This window comes from Terrapene carolina, unplaced genomic scaffold (genome assembly GCF_002925995.2).
Source record: "Terrapene carolina triunguis isolate 2854851 unplaced genomic scaffold, T_m_triunguis-2.0 Scaffold408, whole genome shotgun sequence".
NCBI lineage: Eukaryota > Metazoa > Chordata > Testudines > Emydidae > Terrapene > Terrapene triunguis.
The window spans coordinates 145684-163754 of record NW_020664759.1 but is presented as its reverse complement, the minus strand read 5'-3'; the positions used below and the strand labels follow the sequence as shown (position 1 = coordinate 163754).

The following is an 18071-nucleotide window of genomic DNA, read 5'->3' as shown; positions in this document are numbered from 1 at the left end:
CAGGGGCTGTTTATACAGGGACCCCTCGCCCAGTGCGGAGATGCGGCGCCTCTGGGGTGGGGCACAGGGGTTGTTTATACAGGGACCCCTCACCCGGTGCGGAGATGCGGCCCCTCTGGGGTGGGACACCAGGGGCTGTTTATACAGGGACCCCTCGCCCAGTGCGGAGATGCGGCCCCTCTGGGGTGGGACACAGGCTGTTTATACAGGGACCGCTCGCCCAGTGTGGAGATACGGCCCCTCTGGGGTGGGGCACAGGGGTTGTTTATACAGGGATCCCTCATCCAGCCGCCTCTGGTGTTTAATAAGCACACAGCAACGCTGAACCACAGCTTCCCCCGCCCCCGTGGGGTGACTCGCTGGGGCTGCCTCCCACCAGGCCTGTGGTGTGGGGAAGGAGGCGTCTGTCAGGCCATGGCGGTCAGGGGCCGGCTCTGGCTTTTTGGCCACCCCAAGCAAAAAAAAACAACAACAAAAAAAACAACGGGGCGGCCAGAACGGCAAAGCAAAAAAAACCCCCAAAACCCTGCGGCGCGGCCGGAGCCAGGGGGCAGGGGGACTCCCTGCCCTGCAGACGTGCCCCGGCTAGCGGGGGGAGGGGGAGGGAGCGGGGGGAGAGAGAGAAGGGGGGCGGCCAGGGCTTCAGCGGGGCGCTGCCACGCGGCCCCTCCCGCCGTGCCCCCTGCCGGGAGGGCTCTGCACTGCTCCGGTCGGCCGGGAGGGAAGGACGCGGGCTGCCCTGCCGGGCTTGCTGCAGGGCGCTCCCGTCCTCCACGCTGCCGCCCCCTACAGGGCGGCCGGAGCGGCACAACAACAAACAACAACAACAACAACAACAAAAAAGTGGCCGTGCCGCCCTAGGGTTGGGCGAATGCCGCCTCCTCCAAGCTGCCGCCCCAAGCACCAGCTTGCTCGGCTGGTGCCTGGAGCCGGCCCTGATGGCGGTGGGTGTCCCTTCCCCCCATGGGGTGTGGGGTCGTTCGGATGGTGGGCAGAGCTCCCGCTGGTAACGCGTGGCGAGGGAGCGGCGCCCAGCAGGGCCACAGGAAACCAGCGACTCTCCTGCAGTGGGGCCCTGGGGGCGGCTCAGCGTGACCCAGGCCACTGGCCGGGCTCTCCCCCCGGGGGACACTCGTCTCCGGGCGCCCCCACCAGGCCAGTCCAGCGTGGCCAGAAGCGCCACTTACCTTCTGCTGGCGCTGGGGGGCTCTGGGCTGCGGGCTGGGGACCTGAGGCAGAGGAGCCGCGGTTAGCAGGACGGGCGCCAGGGAAAGGCCCCACATACCCTGCCCCCCTCTGGGTGCCCCCCCCCACGGCTATGCTGCCCCAACGAGCCCCCACCTGGGGCCCACTGCTGCAGGAGAAGCAGACACTGCCATGCCAGCTGCTGCGCCTCCAGCCCCCCGCGCTCACAGAGCCTGGGCCCCGGCACAGCAGGGGAGGTGGGATCCCCCTCCAACACCCAGCCCCACGCTCAGCTCCATGCCAGTGTCTGCCAGCCCTGGCCTAGTGAGGGATCGTGCTCTGGGCGTGGGCCGTGGGCACAGATAGTGCATGGCTGGGTCAGGAGGGGCCAGCGCTGACACAGCCAGGGGAGGGGTGTGCAGGGCATGGGGCCGGTGCCAGGTTGGCACAGCTGCAGCACGCCCTGGTCTGGGGCTGGAGGAGAAGCAGGCTGGGCTGGGGGTCTGTGTCCGATGGAGCACGGGGCTGCGGGGCTGGGTGGGGAACCATCCCCTGCAGCCTGGCACGGAGCAGGGATAGTCTGGGATCCTTCCCCAGCCCGGCTCGTCCACTCACCTCTCCTGCCGGCCCCAGCGCTGGGGAAGGTCAGATCTGCGTAGGTGCAGCTGTCCGGGTTCTCTGCTGGAGGCACAGCGGAGCTGAGCTCAGGCTGGGGCAGGGCCTGGGCAGGAGGCAGCCCATTGGCGTGAGCAGCTGGCTGGCAGGGAGAGCAGGTATCGGCCACACGAGGCTGAGCGCTCCCTACGCTCTCCCTTCCTGCTGGCGAGGAAAAGAGAAAGGAGCATGGACTCCGGGAAGGCACGTGTGTAAGTGTAACGAGGCCAAGAAAGCATGTGATGAGCATCGAGCTAAAGACACAAAAACTAACAGCCGAAAATTTCGTAAGTACATCAGAAGCAGGAAGCTTGGCAAACTATCAGTGGGGCCCTGGCCGCTGGAGGTGCTAACGGAGCACTCAGTGAAGACAAGGCCATTGCGGAGAAGCTGAAGGAATTCTTTGCATCCACTGCAGAGCATGGGAGGGAGATTCCCACACCTGAGCCATTCTTTAGGTAACAAATCTGAGGCACTGTCCCAGACTGAGGTGTCAGTAGAGGAGGTTTTGGAACAAATGGATAAATTAAACAGCAACAAGTCACCAGGACCTGGTGGTATCACCCAAGAGTTCTGAAGAAACTCAAATGTGAAATTGCAGAACTACTAACTGTGGTTTGTAACCTATCATTTAAATCAGCTTCTGTACCAGATGACGGGAGGTTAGCTAAAGTAACAAATGACTTTTTTAAAAGGCTCCAGAGGTGATCCCGGCAATTACAGGCCGGTAAGCCTGACTTCAGTACCGGGCAAATTGGTTGAAGCTTTAGGAAAGAATGGAATGATCAGACACAGAGATGAACGTGATTTGTTGGGGGAAGAGTCAACATGGTTCTTGTGAAGGGAAATCATGCCTCACCAAGCTATTACAATTCACTGAGGGGGTCAAACGTGGACCAGGGTCGATACAGTGTACTTGGATTTTGAGAAAGCCTCTGACAAGGTCCCTCACCAAAGGCTCTTAAGCAAAGGAAGCTGTCATGGGATAAGAGGAAGGTTCTCTCAGGGACTGGTAACTGGTTAAAGGACAGGAAACAAAGGGTAGGAAAAATGGACAGTTTTCACAGTGGAGAGAGATAAATAGCAGGGCCCCCCAGGGGTCTGTACTGGGACCCCTGCTGTTCAAACAATTCATAAACGATCTGGAAAAAGGGGTAAACAATGAGGTGGCAAAATTTGCAGATGATACAAAACTACTCAAGATAGTTAAGTCCCAGGCAGGCTGCGAAGAGCTACAAAAGGATCTCTCAAAACTGGGTGACAGCAACAAAATGGCAGATGAAATTTAATGTTGATAAATGCAAAGTAATGCACATTGGAAAACATAATCCCAACTCTACATATACAATGATGGGGTCTAAATTAGCTGTTACCACTCAAGAGAGAGATCTTGGAGTCCTTGTGGATAGTTCTCTGAAAACATCCACTCAATGTGCAGTGGCAGTCAAAAAAGCTAACAGAATGTTGGGAATCATTAAGAAAGGGATAGATAATAAGACAGAAAATATCATATTGCCTCTGTATAAATCCATGGTACGCCCACAGCTTGAATACTGTGTGCAGTTCTGGTCATCCCATCTCAAAAAAGATATATTGGAATTGGAAAGGGTTCAGAAAAGGCAACAAAAATGATTAGGGGTTTGGAACTTCTTCTGTATGAGGAGAGATTAGTAAAACTGGGACTTTTCAGCTTGGAAATGAGACGACTAAGGGGGGATATGACAGAGGTCTATAAAATCATGACTGATGTGGAGAAAGTGAGTAGGGAAGTGTTATTTCCTCCTTCTCATAACACTAGACCCAGGGATCACCCAATGAAATTAGTAGGCAGCAGGTTTAGAACAAACCTAAGGAAATATTTCACACGGTCAACCAGTGGAACTCATTGCCAGAGGATGTTGTGAAGGCCGAATGTAAACTGGGTTAATAAAAGACTAAGTTCCTGGAGGACAGATCCATCAATGGCTACTAGGCAAGATGGTCAGGAATTCAACCCCATGCTCTGGGTGTCCCTAAAACCTCTGACTGCTGTGAAATTGGGAATGGGCGACAGGGGATGGTTCACTCGCTGATTCCCTGTTCTGTTCACTCCCTCTGGGGCACCTGGCCTTGGCCACTGTCGGCAGACAGGATACTGGGCTAGATGGACTGTTGGTCTGACCCAGTCTGGCCGTTCTCATGTACAGGCAGGGAATGGCTGAATTTGGTGGGGGGGCAGGGCTGGGCAGCCCTTTGCACCCTGGGGCGGCAGGGAGGTGACACCTGGCTCTATGCAGTCCCCAGGGATGCACGACACACACATGGCAATGGGGCAGCTGGTCAAACCTGCTGGGTTTGGTGAAGGCCCTTTCGACTTGGGCTGGGGGTCGGGGGCTGTGCAGGGGGATGGGCCTGCCTGGCTCATTCAGATTGGGGGGGGGAGGAAGGCAGCAAGTTTTGATGCCAAAATATTTTGTTTTTTTAAAGTTACTAATTTTTTGGTACTTCTGGGGGGAGGGGAATTGGCAGATACTTGGTATGCCCCCCCCATGTCCCACATGCCCTCCCCAGCCCCCCACATGCCCACACGAGAGGCATGGCGAGGTGCCGTTGGCCTGGAACGCTGCCTGTGCTGCACCTACCCTGAGGCCCCCCCCGCCCCCGCCCCATGCAGCTGGCCCAGGGCCATGCCCGGCTCCTACCTGTGCAAGGTGCATCCTGGGTGGGGCCCGCTGGGGCTGCCGGCTCCCTGGGAGAAGGAAGCGGGTTAGACACGGGAGCTAGGCCCGACTGCCCAGGGAGAGACCCAGCCCGGCCCCCCATAGCACCATCCCTGGCACACGCTCTGGGGCGCCACCAGGCCAGCCCAGCTGCTGAGCCCAGACAGACCGACCGGCCTGGCCCCACAAGCCCACTGGGGGCGGGGGGGGGGGGCATTTCGTCTCCTTCCAGCCATGAACAGAGCAAAGTCCCCAGCTCAGCCCCCCGCCCTGCTGTGATCGGGGGTGCGAAGAGGCAGTCTGTGGGGGCAGCACCAGTGCGGGGCACGAGGGAACGAGTGGGTGAGCGGCACAGGGTGGTGCAGAGAACATGGTGTCACAGACCCCCCCCGCCCTCGCACACCCGCTCACACACACCTGCCCTCGCACACCAACCCAGACACACCCTCTGCCCCTGCACACCCGCCCAGACACACACGACCACCCATTGACACCCCCTGCCCTCACATACCCACTCTCACACACACCCTTCCCTTACACACACCCATTCACACTCACACCCTTCCCTTACACTCACACCCAGACACTCCCTCTGCCCCTGCACACCCACTCACCCAGACACACACAACTACCCATTGACACCCCCTGCCGTCACATACCCGCGGATTTTGGTAAGCTCAGAGAGCTGATAGGTAAGGTCCCATGGGAATCAAGACTGAGGGGAAAAACAACTGAGGTGAGTTGGCAGTTTTTCAAAGGGACACTATTAAGGGCCCAAAAGCAAGCTATTCCGCTGGTTAGGAAAGATAGAAAATGTGGCAAAAGACCACCTTGGCTTAACCACGAGATCTTGCATGATCTAAAAAATAAAAAGGAGTCATATAAAAAATGGAAACTAGGACAGATTACAAAGGATGAATATAGGCAAACAACACAGGAATGCAGGGGCAAGATTAGAAAGGCAAAGGCACAAAATGAGCTCAAACTAGCTACGGGAATAAAGGGGAACAAGAAGACTTTTTATCAATACATTAGAAGCAAGAGGAAGACCAAAGACAGGCAGAAGCTGGGTGTGGCAGAAGGGGAATGCTCAGGGGTGCAGGTGGAAGCACAGGCTATGGTCTGTGAGGAGGGAAGGCCAGGGGCAGAGCAAGATCAGTGGAAGCATGTGACTGTGAGGAGCAGGCCAAGGAAAAGGAGGGCTAGTGAGGGGGGAATAGAACTCAGGAACAGGTTTGAGTGTTTAGATAACGAGGAAGACAGGCAGCAGGTGGTAACTGATGGTGGGAGGCAGAGAAAGAAGAGAAGAGCGGCTAGTCCGATAGAGAGAGGGCAGGAGTTGATGGAGACGGCACCAATACCGGGCCCCAGTAGGATAGAGGATGGCACTAGGGGGACTACAAGGGAAAATAGAGAGACACAAGAGGTACGACTACAGGGAACAGGGGATAGATTTGTACAGAGTACTGTCACCAGACAAAGGCAGGTTTATGTGATTGGAGACTCCTTGCTGAGGAGGTTGGACAGGCCTGTGACCAGGGCAGACCCTGAAAACAGAAGGGTGTGCTGTCTGCCGGGCGCTAAGATAAGGGATGTGGACCTGCGGTTGAAAAGGATCCTAAAAGGAGCAGGTAACCCTTTGAACATCCTTCACGTAGGAACGAACGACACGGCTAGGTTCTCGCTAGAGAGAATTAAGGGAGATTACGCCAGACTGGGGAAGACACTTAAGGAAGTGGAGGCTCAGATTATCTTTAGTGGGATTCTGCCTGTTCCTAGAGAAGGACAGCAAAGGGCTGACAGAATTGTGAGGATAAATAGCTGGCTAAGGGAGTGGTGCTATAAGGAGGGCTTTGGGATGTATGGCCACTGGGAGGCTTTCGGGGATAGACAGCTGTTCTCGCGGGATGGACTTCACCTGAGTAGGGAAGGGAATAGACTTCTGGGAGGGAGGCTGGCTCATCTCATTAAAAGGGCTTTAAACTAGGAACTTGGGGGAGACGGTTGGGAGATGTTCAGTTAATCTCCACGCCAGATTCCAACACTGAAAAGGAGTGTGAGGAGATAAGCACAGACATAGGTAGGGGTAGGGAATTGGACATAAGAAAGAGGGGGCGGATGGACAGAATGGGGTCCATTCCAAATTGCATAACTAATGGGAGAAAGGATAGACAGCATACGGTAAGATGTTTATACACCAATGCGAGAAGCCTAGGTAACAAAATGGAGGAATTGGAGCTCCTGGTCCAAGAAATGAAACCTGATATCGTTGGAATAACCGAAACGTGGTGGAACGGTAGTCATGACTGGAGTACAGGTATGGAAGGGTATGTGCTGTTTAGGAATGACCGGAAAAAAGGCAAAGGTGGGGGAGTGGCTTTACATGTCAATAATGAGCTAAAATGTAAAGAAATAATAAGTGATGGAATGGATAAGACAGAGTCTGTATGGGCAACAATTACACTGCATAAAAGAACTACAAGAGCCTCCCCCGAGATAGTGCTTGGGGTGTGCTATAGACCGCCGGGATCTAGCCTGGAGGCGGACAGAGAACTACTAAATGTTTTTAGGGAAGTAAAAACTGATAAGAACTGTGTCATCATGGGGGACTTTAATTTCCCAGATATAGATTGGGTAACAAATGCTAGTAACAATAACAGGGCTCAGATGTTCTTAGACATGCTAGCAGATGAATTCCTTCATCAAGTAGTAACTGAACCAACGAGGGGGGATGCCATTTTAGATTTAGTGCTGGTGAGTAGTGAGGACCTCGTTGAGGAAATGGTCGTAGGGGACAACCTTGGCTCGAGTGACCATGAGCTAATTCGGTTTAAACTAAATGGAAGGATTAACAGAAATGATACTGTAACTAAGGTTTACAATTTCAAAAAGGCCAACTTTAATAAATTAAGGCAACTACTTAGGGAAGTGGATTGGGCTAACATACTTAGGGATTTAAAGGCAGATGACGCCTGGGATTATTTCAAGCAGAAGTTGCACGAAATATCTGAGGCCTGTATCCCAAGAAAGGGAAAACGATTAGTGGGCAGGAGATTTAGACCTAGCTGGATGAGCGGGAGTCTCAAAGGGGCGATTAAGAAAAAACAGAAAGCGTACAGAGAATGGAAGAAGGGAGAGATCAGCAAGGAAACCTACCTTAGTGAGTTTAGAGCATGTAGGGATGCGGTGAGAAAGGCCAAAAGCCGTGTAGAGTTGGACCTTGCGAGGGGAATTAAATCCAATAGTAAGAGGTTTTATAGCCATATAAATAGGAAGAAAACAAAGAAAGAGGAAGTGGGACCGCTGAAGAATGTGGATGGAGTGGAGATTAAGAATAATCTAGGCATGGCACAATATCTAAATGAATATTTTGCTTCGGTCTTTAATAAGGCTAATGAAGGGTTTAGGAATAGAGGGAGTAGGACAGAGGGGAATGTAGGAGGGGGGATAGACATTACAGTATCAGAGGTGGAAGCCAAACTTGACCAGCTAAACGGGACTAAATCGGGCGGACCGGATGATCTTCATCCTAGAATATTGAAGGAACTGGCGCGAGAAATTGCGAGCCCCTTGGGGACAATTTTTAATGAATCTGTAAACTCGGGGGTGGTACCGTTGGACTGGAGAATAGCTAATGTGGTTCCTATTTTCAAGAAGGGGAAAAAAAGTGACCCGGGTAACTACAGGCCTGTTAGTTTAACTTCTGTAGTATGTAAGATCTTGGAAAAAATTTTGAAGGAGAAAGTAGTCAAGGACCTGGAGGTGAATGGCAACTGGGACAGATTACAACATGGGTTTACGAAAGGCAGGTCGTGCCAAACCAACCTGATCTCCTTCTTTGAGAAAGTAACAGACCTTCTAGATAAAGGAAATGCGGTGGATCTAATATACCTCGATTTTAGTAAAGCGTTTGATACAGTTCCGCATGAGGAATTATTGGTTAAATTGGATAAGATGGGGATCGATAGGAAAATCCAGACGTGGATAAGGAACTGGTTAAAGGGGAGACTGCAGCGGGTAGTACTGAAAGGTGAACTGTCAGATTGGAGGGAGGTCACCAGTGGGGTTCCTCAAGGATCGGTTCTGGGTCCGATTTTATTTAATCTATTCATTACTGACCTCGGAACCAAATGTAGGAGTGGGCTGATAAAGTTTGCGGATGACACAAAGTTGGGAGGCATTGCCAACTCGGAGAAGGATCGGGATATTCTGCAGGGAGACTTGGATGACCTTGTAAATTGGAGTAATAGTAATAGGATGAGATTTAATAGTGAGAAGTGTAAGGTGATGCATTTAGGGATGACTAATAAGAATTTCAGTTATAAGCTAGGGACGCATAGGTTAGAAGTGACTGAGGAGGAGAAGGACCTCGGAGTCCTGGTTGATCGCAGGATGACTATGAGTCGGCAATGCGACGTGGCTGTGAAAAAAGCTAATGCGATCTTGGGATGCATAAGGCGAGGTATTTCTAGTAGGGACAGGGAGGTGCTGCTTCCGTTATACAAAGCGCTGGTGAGACCTCACTTGGAGTACTGTGTGCAGTTCTGGTCTCCTATGTTTAAAAGGGATGAACTGAAACTGGAACGGGTGCAGAGAAGGGCAACTAGGATGATCCGAGGAATGGAAAACCTTTCCTATGAAAGGAGACTCGAGGAGCTTGGTTTGTTCAGCCTAACCAAAAGAAGGCTGAGGGGGGATATGATTGCTCTCTTTAAATATATCAAAGGGATAAATACCAGGGAGGGAGAGGAATTATTTCAGCTCAGTGCTAATGTGGACACGAGAACGAATGGATATAAACTGGCCGTGGGGAAATTTAGGCTTGAAATTAGACGAAGGTTTCTAACCGTCAGAGGGGTGAAATTTTGGAACAGCCTTCCGAGGGAAACGGTGGGGGCGAAAGACCTCTCTGGCTTCAAGATTAGGCTAGATAAGTTTATGGAGGGAATGGTTTGATGGGATTACGGGATTCTAATCAATTAGGCAATAACAGCCATCGCTGGTAAAATGAGGGTCTGGCTAGAGAATCTTGCCTGTATGCTCGGGGTTCTGCTGATCGCCATATTTGGGGTCGGGAAGGAATTTTCCTCCAGGGTAGATTGGCAGTGGCCCTGGAGGTTTTTCGCCTTCCTCCGCAGCATAGGGCAGGGGTCGCAAGCTGGAAGATTCTCTGCGACTTGAAGTCTTTAGATCACGATCTCAGGACTTCAACAGCAGAGTTAAGGGAAAGTGGGGGGGTCAGTTTTTGTGGCCTGCATCATGCGGGAGGTCAGACTAGATGACCATATTGGTCCCTTCTGACCTTAAAGTCTATGAGGGTAGGCCCACTGCTTAGTGAAGAGGGAGAAACAGTAACAGGAAACTTGGAAATGGCAGAGATGCTTAATGACTTCTTTGTTTCGGTCTTCACCGAGAAGTCTGAAGGAATGCCTAACCTAGTGAATGCTAATGGGAAGGGGGTAGGTTTAGCAGATAAAATAAAAAAAGAACAAGTTAAAAATCACTTAGAAAAGTTAGATGCCTGCAAGTCACCAGGGCCTGATGAAATGCATCCTAGAATACTCAAGGAGCTAATAGAGGAGGTATCTGAGCCTCTAGCTATTATCTTTGGAAAATCATGGGAGACGGGAGAGATTCCAGAAGACTGGAAAAGGGCAAATATAGTGCCCATCTATAAAAAGGGAAATAAAAACAACCCAGGAAACTACAGACCAGTTAGTTTAACTTCTGTGCCAGGGAAGATAACGGAGCAAGTAATTAAAGGAATCATCTGCAAACACTTGGAAGGTGGTAAGGTGATAGGGAACAGCCAGCATGGATTTGTAAAGAACAAATCATGTCAAACCAATCTGATAGCTTTCTTCGATAGGATAACGAGTCTTGTGGACAAGGGAGAAGCTGTGGATGTGGTATACCTAGACTTTAGTAAGGCATTTGATACGGTCTCGCATGATATTCTTATCGATAAACTAGGCAAATACAATTTAGATGGGGCTACTATAAGGTGGGTATAACTGGCTGGATAACCGTACTCAGAGAGTTGTTATTAATGGTTCCCAATCCTGCTGGAAAGGCATAACGAGTGGGGTTCCGCAGGGGTCTGTTTTGGGACCGGCGCTGTTCAATATCTTCATTAACAACTTAGATATTGGTATAGAAAGTACGATTATTAAGTTTGCGGATGATACCAAACTGGGAGGGATTGCAACTGCTTTGGAGGACAGGGTCATAATTCAAAATGATCTGGACAAATTGGAGAAATGGTCTGAGTTAAACAGGATGAAGTTTAACAAAGACAAATGCAAAGTGCTCCATTTAGGAAGAAAAAATCAGTTTCACACATACAGAATGGGAAGAGACTGTCTAGGAAGGAGTACGGCAGAAAGGGATCTAGGGGTTATAGTGGACCACAAGCTAAATATGAGTTAACAGTGTGATGCTGTTGCAAAAAAAGCAAACATGATTCTGGGATGTATTAACAGGTGTGTTGTGAGCAAGACACGAGAAGTCATTCTTCGCTCTACTCTGCGCTGGTTAGGCCTCAGCTGGAGTATTGTGTCCAGTTCTGGGCACCGCATTTCAAGAAAGATGTGGAGAAATTGGAAAGGGTCCAGAGAAGAGCAACAAGAATGATTAAAGGTCTTGAGAACATGACCTATGAAGGAAGGCTGAAAGAATTGGGTTTGTTTAGTTTGGAAAAGAGAAGACTGAGAGGGGACATGATAGCAGTTTTCAGGTATCTAAAAGGGTGTCATAAGGAGGAGGGAGAAAACTTGTTCACCTTAGCCTCTGAGGATAGAACAAGAAGCAATGGGCTTAAACTGCAGCAAGGGAGGTCTAGGTTGGACATTAGGAAAAAGTTCCTAACTGTCAGGGTGGTTAAACACTGGAATAAATTGCCTAGGGAGGTTGTGGAATCTCCATCTCTGGAGATATTTAAGAGTAGTTTAGATAAATGTCTATCAGGGATGGTCTAGACAGTATTTGGTCCTGCCATGCGGGCAGGGGACTGGACTCGATGACCTCTCGAGGTCCCTTCCAGTCCTAGAATCTATGAATCTATGAATCTCACACACTCTGTTCTCACACACCCGCTCACGCTCACACCTTGCCCTTGCACGCCCACCCAGACACACCCTCTACCCCTGCATACCCATGCATCCAGACACACACAACCACCCATTGACACCCCCTGCCCTCACACACCCGCTCACACTCACACCCTTCCCTTACACTTACACCCAGACACACCCTCTGCCCCTGCATACCCGCCCAGACACACACAACCACCCTTTGACACCCTCTGACCTCACACACCCGCTCTCACACACAACCTGCCCTCGCACACCCATGAACACACACACTATTCCCTTACACACACACACACACACCCTCTGTTCTTGCACACCCACCCAGACACACCTGCCCTTGCACACCCACCCAGACACACACAACCACCCACTTATACCCCCTGTCCTCACACATGCACCCAGATACACACCCTTTCCTCGCACACCTGCCCACACACACACCGTGGCCTCACATACCCACCCAGACACACCTACCAATATGCACTTCCCACACACAACCACCTACTGACACAGACACCTGCTGACACCCCCTGTCCTCGCACACCTGCCGAGACACACACACAAACATCCACTGATACGCTCTGCTCTCGCACAGGCACCCAGACATGCACCCTGCCCTTGCATGCCTGCCCAGATACACCTGCCCAGATACACCTACCCATATGCACGTGCCCACACACAACCACTCACTGACCCAGGCACCTACTGACACCCCCTGTCCTAGCACACCCACCCACTGAGACACACACTCAGGCCTCACACACACACACTCCATACAGCCTGTCCTCACACACTTGTCTAGACACACCTGCCCAGACACAGCCCCTGCCTTTGCACACCCACCCCCTGACACTCTCTCCCAGGCCTTGCACACCTGCCTACTATGCACCCCCAGCCCTCACACACCCACCTAGACACAACCCCATTGACACAAATCCTGCCCTTGCACACTGACCCACCCACACACACACACACACACACACCCTGCTCTCACACACCCGCCCAGGCACACACATGCAGGCCTTGCACACCCACCCACTATGCACACTATGTCCTCGGACACCGACCAAGACACAGCCCACGGACACACCTGCCTAGACACACCCGCGGCCCTTGCACACCCACTGACACACACAGGCACCGTGAGGACACTCACCTCCCCAGGACCCGGCACTGGCCTGTAAGAGAACAAGATGGAGACGTCAGAGATGGTGCCGGTGCCAGCCTGGGCCCCGTCCTGCACCCCCTGCCCACCCCACTGTTCTGGAGCCCACGGCACTGCAGAGACCGGTGCCATGGAAACATGGCTGTGAGCAAGGGGCAGTGCCAGGGATCTGCCCCCACCCCACAGCACCGGGGCACAGGGGGTAGCTGTGGGAGGGAGCCCCGTACCTCAGCCCTGGGACTCCCACAGCACCCGTCGGGACCCCCTCCCCACTCAGCCCTGGGACCCCTGCAGTGCCATCGGGACCCCTCCCCACTCAGCCCTGGGACCCCCGCAGCGCCGTCGGGACCCCCTCCCCACTCAGCCCTGGGACCCCCACAGCACCCGTCGGGACTCCCTCCCCACTCAGCCCTGGAACCCCCACAGCGCCCGTCTGGACCCCCTCCCCACTCAGCCCTGGGACCCCCACAGCGCCATTGGGACCCCTCCCCACTCAGCCCTGGGACCCCGCAGCGCCGTCGGGACCCCCTCCCCACTCAGCCCTGGGACGCCCGCAGCACCCATCGGGACCCCTCCCCACTCAGCCCTGGGACCCCCGCAGCGCCGTCGGGAACCCCTCCCCACTCAGCCCTGGGACCCCCGCAGCGCCATTGGGACCCCTCCCCACTCAGCCCTGGGACCCCCGCAGCGCCATTGGGACCCCTCCCCACTCAGCCCTGGGACCCCGCAGCGCCGTCGGGACCCCCTCCCCACTCAGCCCTGGGACGCCCGCAGCACCCATCGGGACCCCTCCCCACTCAGCCCTGGGACCCCCGCAGCGCCGTCGGGAACCCCTCCCCACTCAGCCCTGGGACCCCCGCAGCGCCATTGGGACCCCTCCCCACTCAGCCCTGGGACCCCCGCAGAGCCGTCGGGACCCCTCCCCACTCAGCCCTGGGACCCCCGCAGCACCCATCGGGACCCCCTCCCCACTCAGCCCTGGGACCCCCGCAGCGCCATCGGGACCCCTCCCCACTCAGCCCTGGGACCCCCGCAGTGCCGTCGGGACCCCCTCCCCACTCAGCCCCCAGGCACCTGCAGCGCCCGTCGGGTTCTGCGCTGTGGGCGGGGCTGCCGGGAGTCGCCCTGCGTGGGCAGTGCACCGTGGGGCGGAGGGAGGGCTTCACTGCAGAGTGGCCTGGTTTGCTGGGGGCTCTGGGGGTGGCGCTGAGCTGAGGCCCTCGCTGCAGCCACTCCAGCCGACGCCTGCCCTGGCCCGGGCCCGCTGAGGGGGCTGCTGCAGTGCCAGGCGGGCGGGGGCTGCCCCGGGTGCGCCTCGCCCCTACCTTTCCATCGGCAGCAGAGGACGAGCAGCAGGAGGGCGGTGAGCAGGAGCAGGGCTGCTGGGAGGATGATGATGAGCAGCAGGGGCGGCCCCGTGGGCCCCACGGGCACCGAGCTCTCAGCCCGGCCATGCACGTTCTCCGCCCGGCAGGTGTAGGTCCCGATCCGGCTCACTGACACCACCTGCGTCGTCTGGTTCCAGAGCCCATGGGTGTCCTGCAGCTGCCCCACCTCGATCCCCGCCGGCCCCAGCCATGTGATGTTGGGCACGGGGATCCCCTCGGCCGTGCAGGCCACCCGCACAGGGAGGGGCCCGGGGAGCAGCGTGAGGTTGAGGATGCTGGGTCGCGCTGTGGGGAGAGGAGAAGAGGCACTGATGGGGGAGCAGGCAGCCCATGGGGGGCTGGGATCACCCCCCCCATCTGCTTTGGGGCTGGGCACTACGGAGACACCCCCACTGGGGCAGGGAAAAGGCCTTGGGCCTCCCAGGGTGGCTGAGCCATGGCAGAGAGCAATCCCCTGGGCAGGCCCTGCCCGGGCACGCAGCACAGGGGCACGGGGGGCAGGTGCCAGGGAAGCTGCCGGTCTGGCCCCACAGCAGGCAGGGGACAGGAGGGTGGGGCCCTCACACAGCTCCATGCTGTGCTCTGCCCGCGGATGGCTCCAGGCCATGGGGGCTCTGCACGGGGCCATTCTCAGAGGGGAGCAGCCCCAGCTCTAGGAGCGAACGGAGCCCAGGGCCCCCTGCACCACATACATCCCTCCCCCGCCTGCACCAGGCTGCGGCCAGCAGCAGGGCCCTGGCTGGCAGAGAGTGCGTGACTCCGGGATTGCCTAGACGGGCTCCGAGGGCTCAGCCCCTGACCCTGGGCACGGTACCTTCCACGCTGAGCGTTATCCCAGTCTTGTCCTCGAAGGCCCATTTCGGATCTTCAAGGAGCACCACGCGGCACATGTACTGTCTGCTGTCCTTGTAGCGCAGCCCTGCGATGTGCAGGGAGAGGTTGTGCCGTCGGGGGTCCCCGGCCAGGCGGTAGCGCCCACTCGGCCCCTGCCCCGTCGTGCAGTTATTGAAGCTGCCAGTCTGGGTGCTGTTGCTCACCATGCATTGGAAAATATCGGGCTTCCAGATCACCTGGATGTCACCCGTGTAGTCGGGGATCGGGTGTGCGAAGGTGCAGGGCAGCACAATGGAATCTCCTCTCAGCCCCGTTATCCGTGGGGGGACATACATGGACCAGCCAGTCTGTGCCCAGCCGCCCCGCAGCGCGCCCCCTAGAGACAGAGGCAGAAGGTGTAATGGGCCGTGAACTGTATTACACCGATCAGCCACTCGGGGGCGCTGAGTGTAACACACCTTGTCTAAGCTAACCTGGGCCCTACCTATCAGAGCATTAGAGATCTTACGATCAACACATCTGGTGGGTCTCTCTGGAAAGGAAGCTCTGTAGCCAGCCCGTATCTGGCACAGACGAACATGGTGTCAGGAGTAAACTCAGACCAGAGATGGAAAGAAAACAACAAGCGAGGTTGCGAACAGAAGGAACAAAGCAACAAACGTTGCAGGATCTAATCAACGTGCCACTCGCCAATGACCCAGAGAACTTCGGCTTTGAGATCAGTATTTTGCAAGGGTTTGAATTGCAAACAAACTCCACAAAGACACCGGAGATACACCAGTATCAACTTTAATGTGTGCTACGGGGAAGCAGGCAGAGCAGATAGTTAAATCCTTTGACTTTACTGAAGACAGTCACAAAGATGGCTAGGAAAGGGTTCTGGCTGTGTTTGATGCGCACTTTATACTGCAGAGAAATGAGGTCCATGAAAGAGTGTGTTTTCACCAGAGAATTCAAGGAGCAGGGGAAAATGTTGACCGTTTTATAAGAGCTCTGCGTGCATTGGCTGAAAACTGATTTGGGGATGCAGAACATGACAATATCGGAGACAGGCTGGTTACTGTGTTAACGGATAAAAACCTTTCACAGCAGCGACAGCTGAACAGAGATTTAAACCTAGCCACAGCTGTACAGATAGCAAAGCAGTCTGAACTAGTCCAACAACAGAACAAAAGGTAGGAGCGACTTGAAACACCTGAAACTAGCTTAGAAACTGTAAACAGACACTTGTAAAAGGTCATTATCATAAAAACCCCAGAGGAAAGGAGAGAGAACTTCCCTGACTAAAAGGGACAAATTCCAGCTTATGTGCACAAGGGATGGAAACAGTCATGTCCCAAGAGATGATGCATGTCCAACCACAGGCACACAGTGTAATAAACGCATGAAATATGGACGTTCTCCAGCTGTTTCCCACACCAAAGCCGTCAGGGAGCTGGCTGGTATTACTGGCAATCAAGAGCTGTTGTTTCTGGGATCTATCACTTGTGATGACACCGAGCCTGCCTGGAGAGTGAAACTGAATATTCTGATGTGACGAAGTGAGGTTTTCCCTTGTTATGTTGTATGTGAGTCTTACTATCTTGTATGACTACTGTGTGTGCCTCGGTTTCCCAGTGTACTGCACCAATGCCTAGGTGGTGGGAATAAGGGTGTGTGACTTTTGCTGTGGCCCTTGGGGGCAGGTGAGGCTGCCCAGCTGCCTCCACGTAAGCAATGGCCGATGCCCTTCGTCACCTGAGAACCAGGAGGGGGATGGACCAGGTGACACTTTGCCCGGGAAGCCAGACAAAGATCAGAGGATGGGCAACATGCATGTCCGAGGCCAGGCAGCTGGGTCCTGTTCAGTCTGCGGTGGGGGATTCGGAGAAGGGGGAGTCCAGGGCGTCTGGCCCGGGGTTCCCCCAGAGGGACTTGGCTGAAAGTCACTGATTTCTGTGCTAACAAGTTCTGTTCCAAGCTGTGTTCCTGTCGACTAATGAACCTTCCATTTTACACTGGCTGAGAGTCACGTCTGACTGCGGAGTTGGGTGCAGGGCCCTCTGGCTTCCCCAGGACCCCGCCCGGGCAGACCCGCTGCGGGATGCACACGGTGAGGACAGGGGTGCTGAATGCTCCGAGGTCAGACCCAGGAAGGCCATAGCGGAGGAGGATTTTTGCCCTGGATTGTGTGCCCTGAGGGGAGTGACACTGCCCCAGAGTCCTGGCTGGATTCATACACAGCAGTCCCAGAGCATCTGGTCTGTGACTCTGTGACATCCTGGCAAGACTATTACCGTTAACAGTGACTCAGGAGCTGATGTCACATTGCTCTCATAGGGGACTTACAATCACCTTCAACCTTCCCAGAGCTGACGTCCCCTGGCCCAGCTCTGACTAGCCCTGGAGGGTTTCTGATCTGCAGGGGCCACTTCACCACAGAGATAACTTACAGAGACAAAGGCGGCGCATTCACCGTGCACATGGTGAAAGGATCAAAGCCCAACAACCTTCTCAGCCGCAGCCATGATGGGCCTAGTGAGAAAGGTGGAGGAACTCGACAGAGGAGTTGACGAGACTGGACTTTTGCAAGGAGACCCAGTACAAATCCAGAGACAATGCGGAGCCACACAGTGTAAACCCCCGGCCAGAGCCACCTCGGCAGAGACAAGCTGCAGACGGATGCGAATTCAGCCGAGGCTGGGGGAGGTGGAGAGAGAAGCACAAGGAGCCTCATTCCAAGTCGCAGGGCCCGGCCTGGCCCAGCCCCCATTGCGAGGGGCGCTGGACCGAGCACCAGTCAGGCCTGCGCTACTTGCACTAGGCCCCTTCCGCCCCTGCCCCAGCGTGCGTGCGAATTTGCACCCTCATGTCCTGCGTGTGCACAAGGCCCCGTCATCCCGCCCCGTCCAGAGGAGCCACCTGCCCTGGGCACCTTGGAACTGCCCCAGACCCTACCTCGCTCCCCACCACCAGCCTCACCCACAGCACTGACCTGCCTGCACCCCCCCGGGGGCAGAACGGGGACCAGCCAGACCCACCTCTGAGCAGACCCCAGAGCCAGAGGCAGCGGGTC

At 54.8% G+C, this 18071-nt stretch overlaps 1 protein-coding gene across 1 annotated transcript in view; it reads right to left on the bottom strand.

Annotated features, from left to right (window-relative positions):
* Nucleotides 1-12781: 12781 nt before the first annotated feature.
* Nucleotides 12782-18071, bottom strand: part of LOC115271318 (sialic acid-binding Ig-like lectin 15) — a 5993-nt gene continuing 703 nt past the window's right edge. The window contains exons 2-4 of the mRNA XM_029912990.1: nucleotides 14997-15392; nucleotides 14120-14467; nucleotides 12782-12807 (exon numbers count right to left, since the gene is read on the bottom strand). Coding sequence (XP_029768850.1) covers nucleotides 12782-12807; nucleotides 14120-14467; nucleotides 14997-15392 — 770 coding nt within the window. The remainder of the gene's footprint in view (nucleotides 12808-14119; nucleotides 14468-14996; nucleotides 15393-18071) is intronic.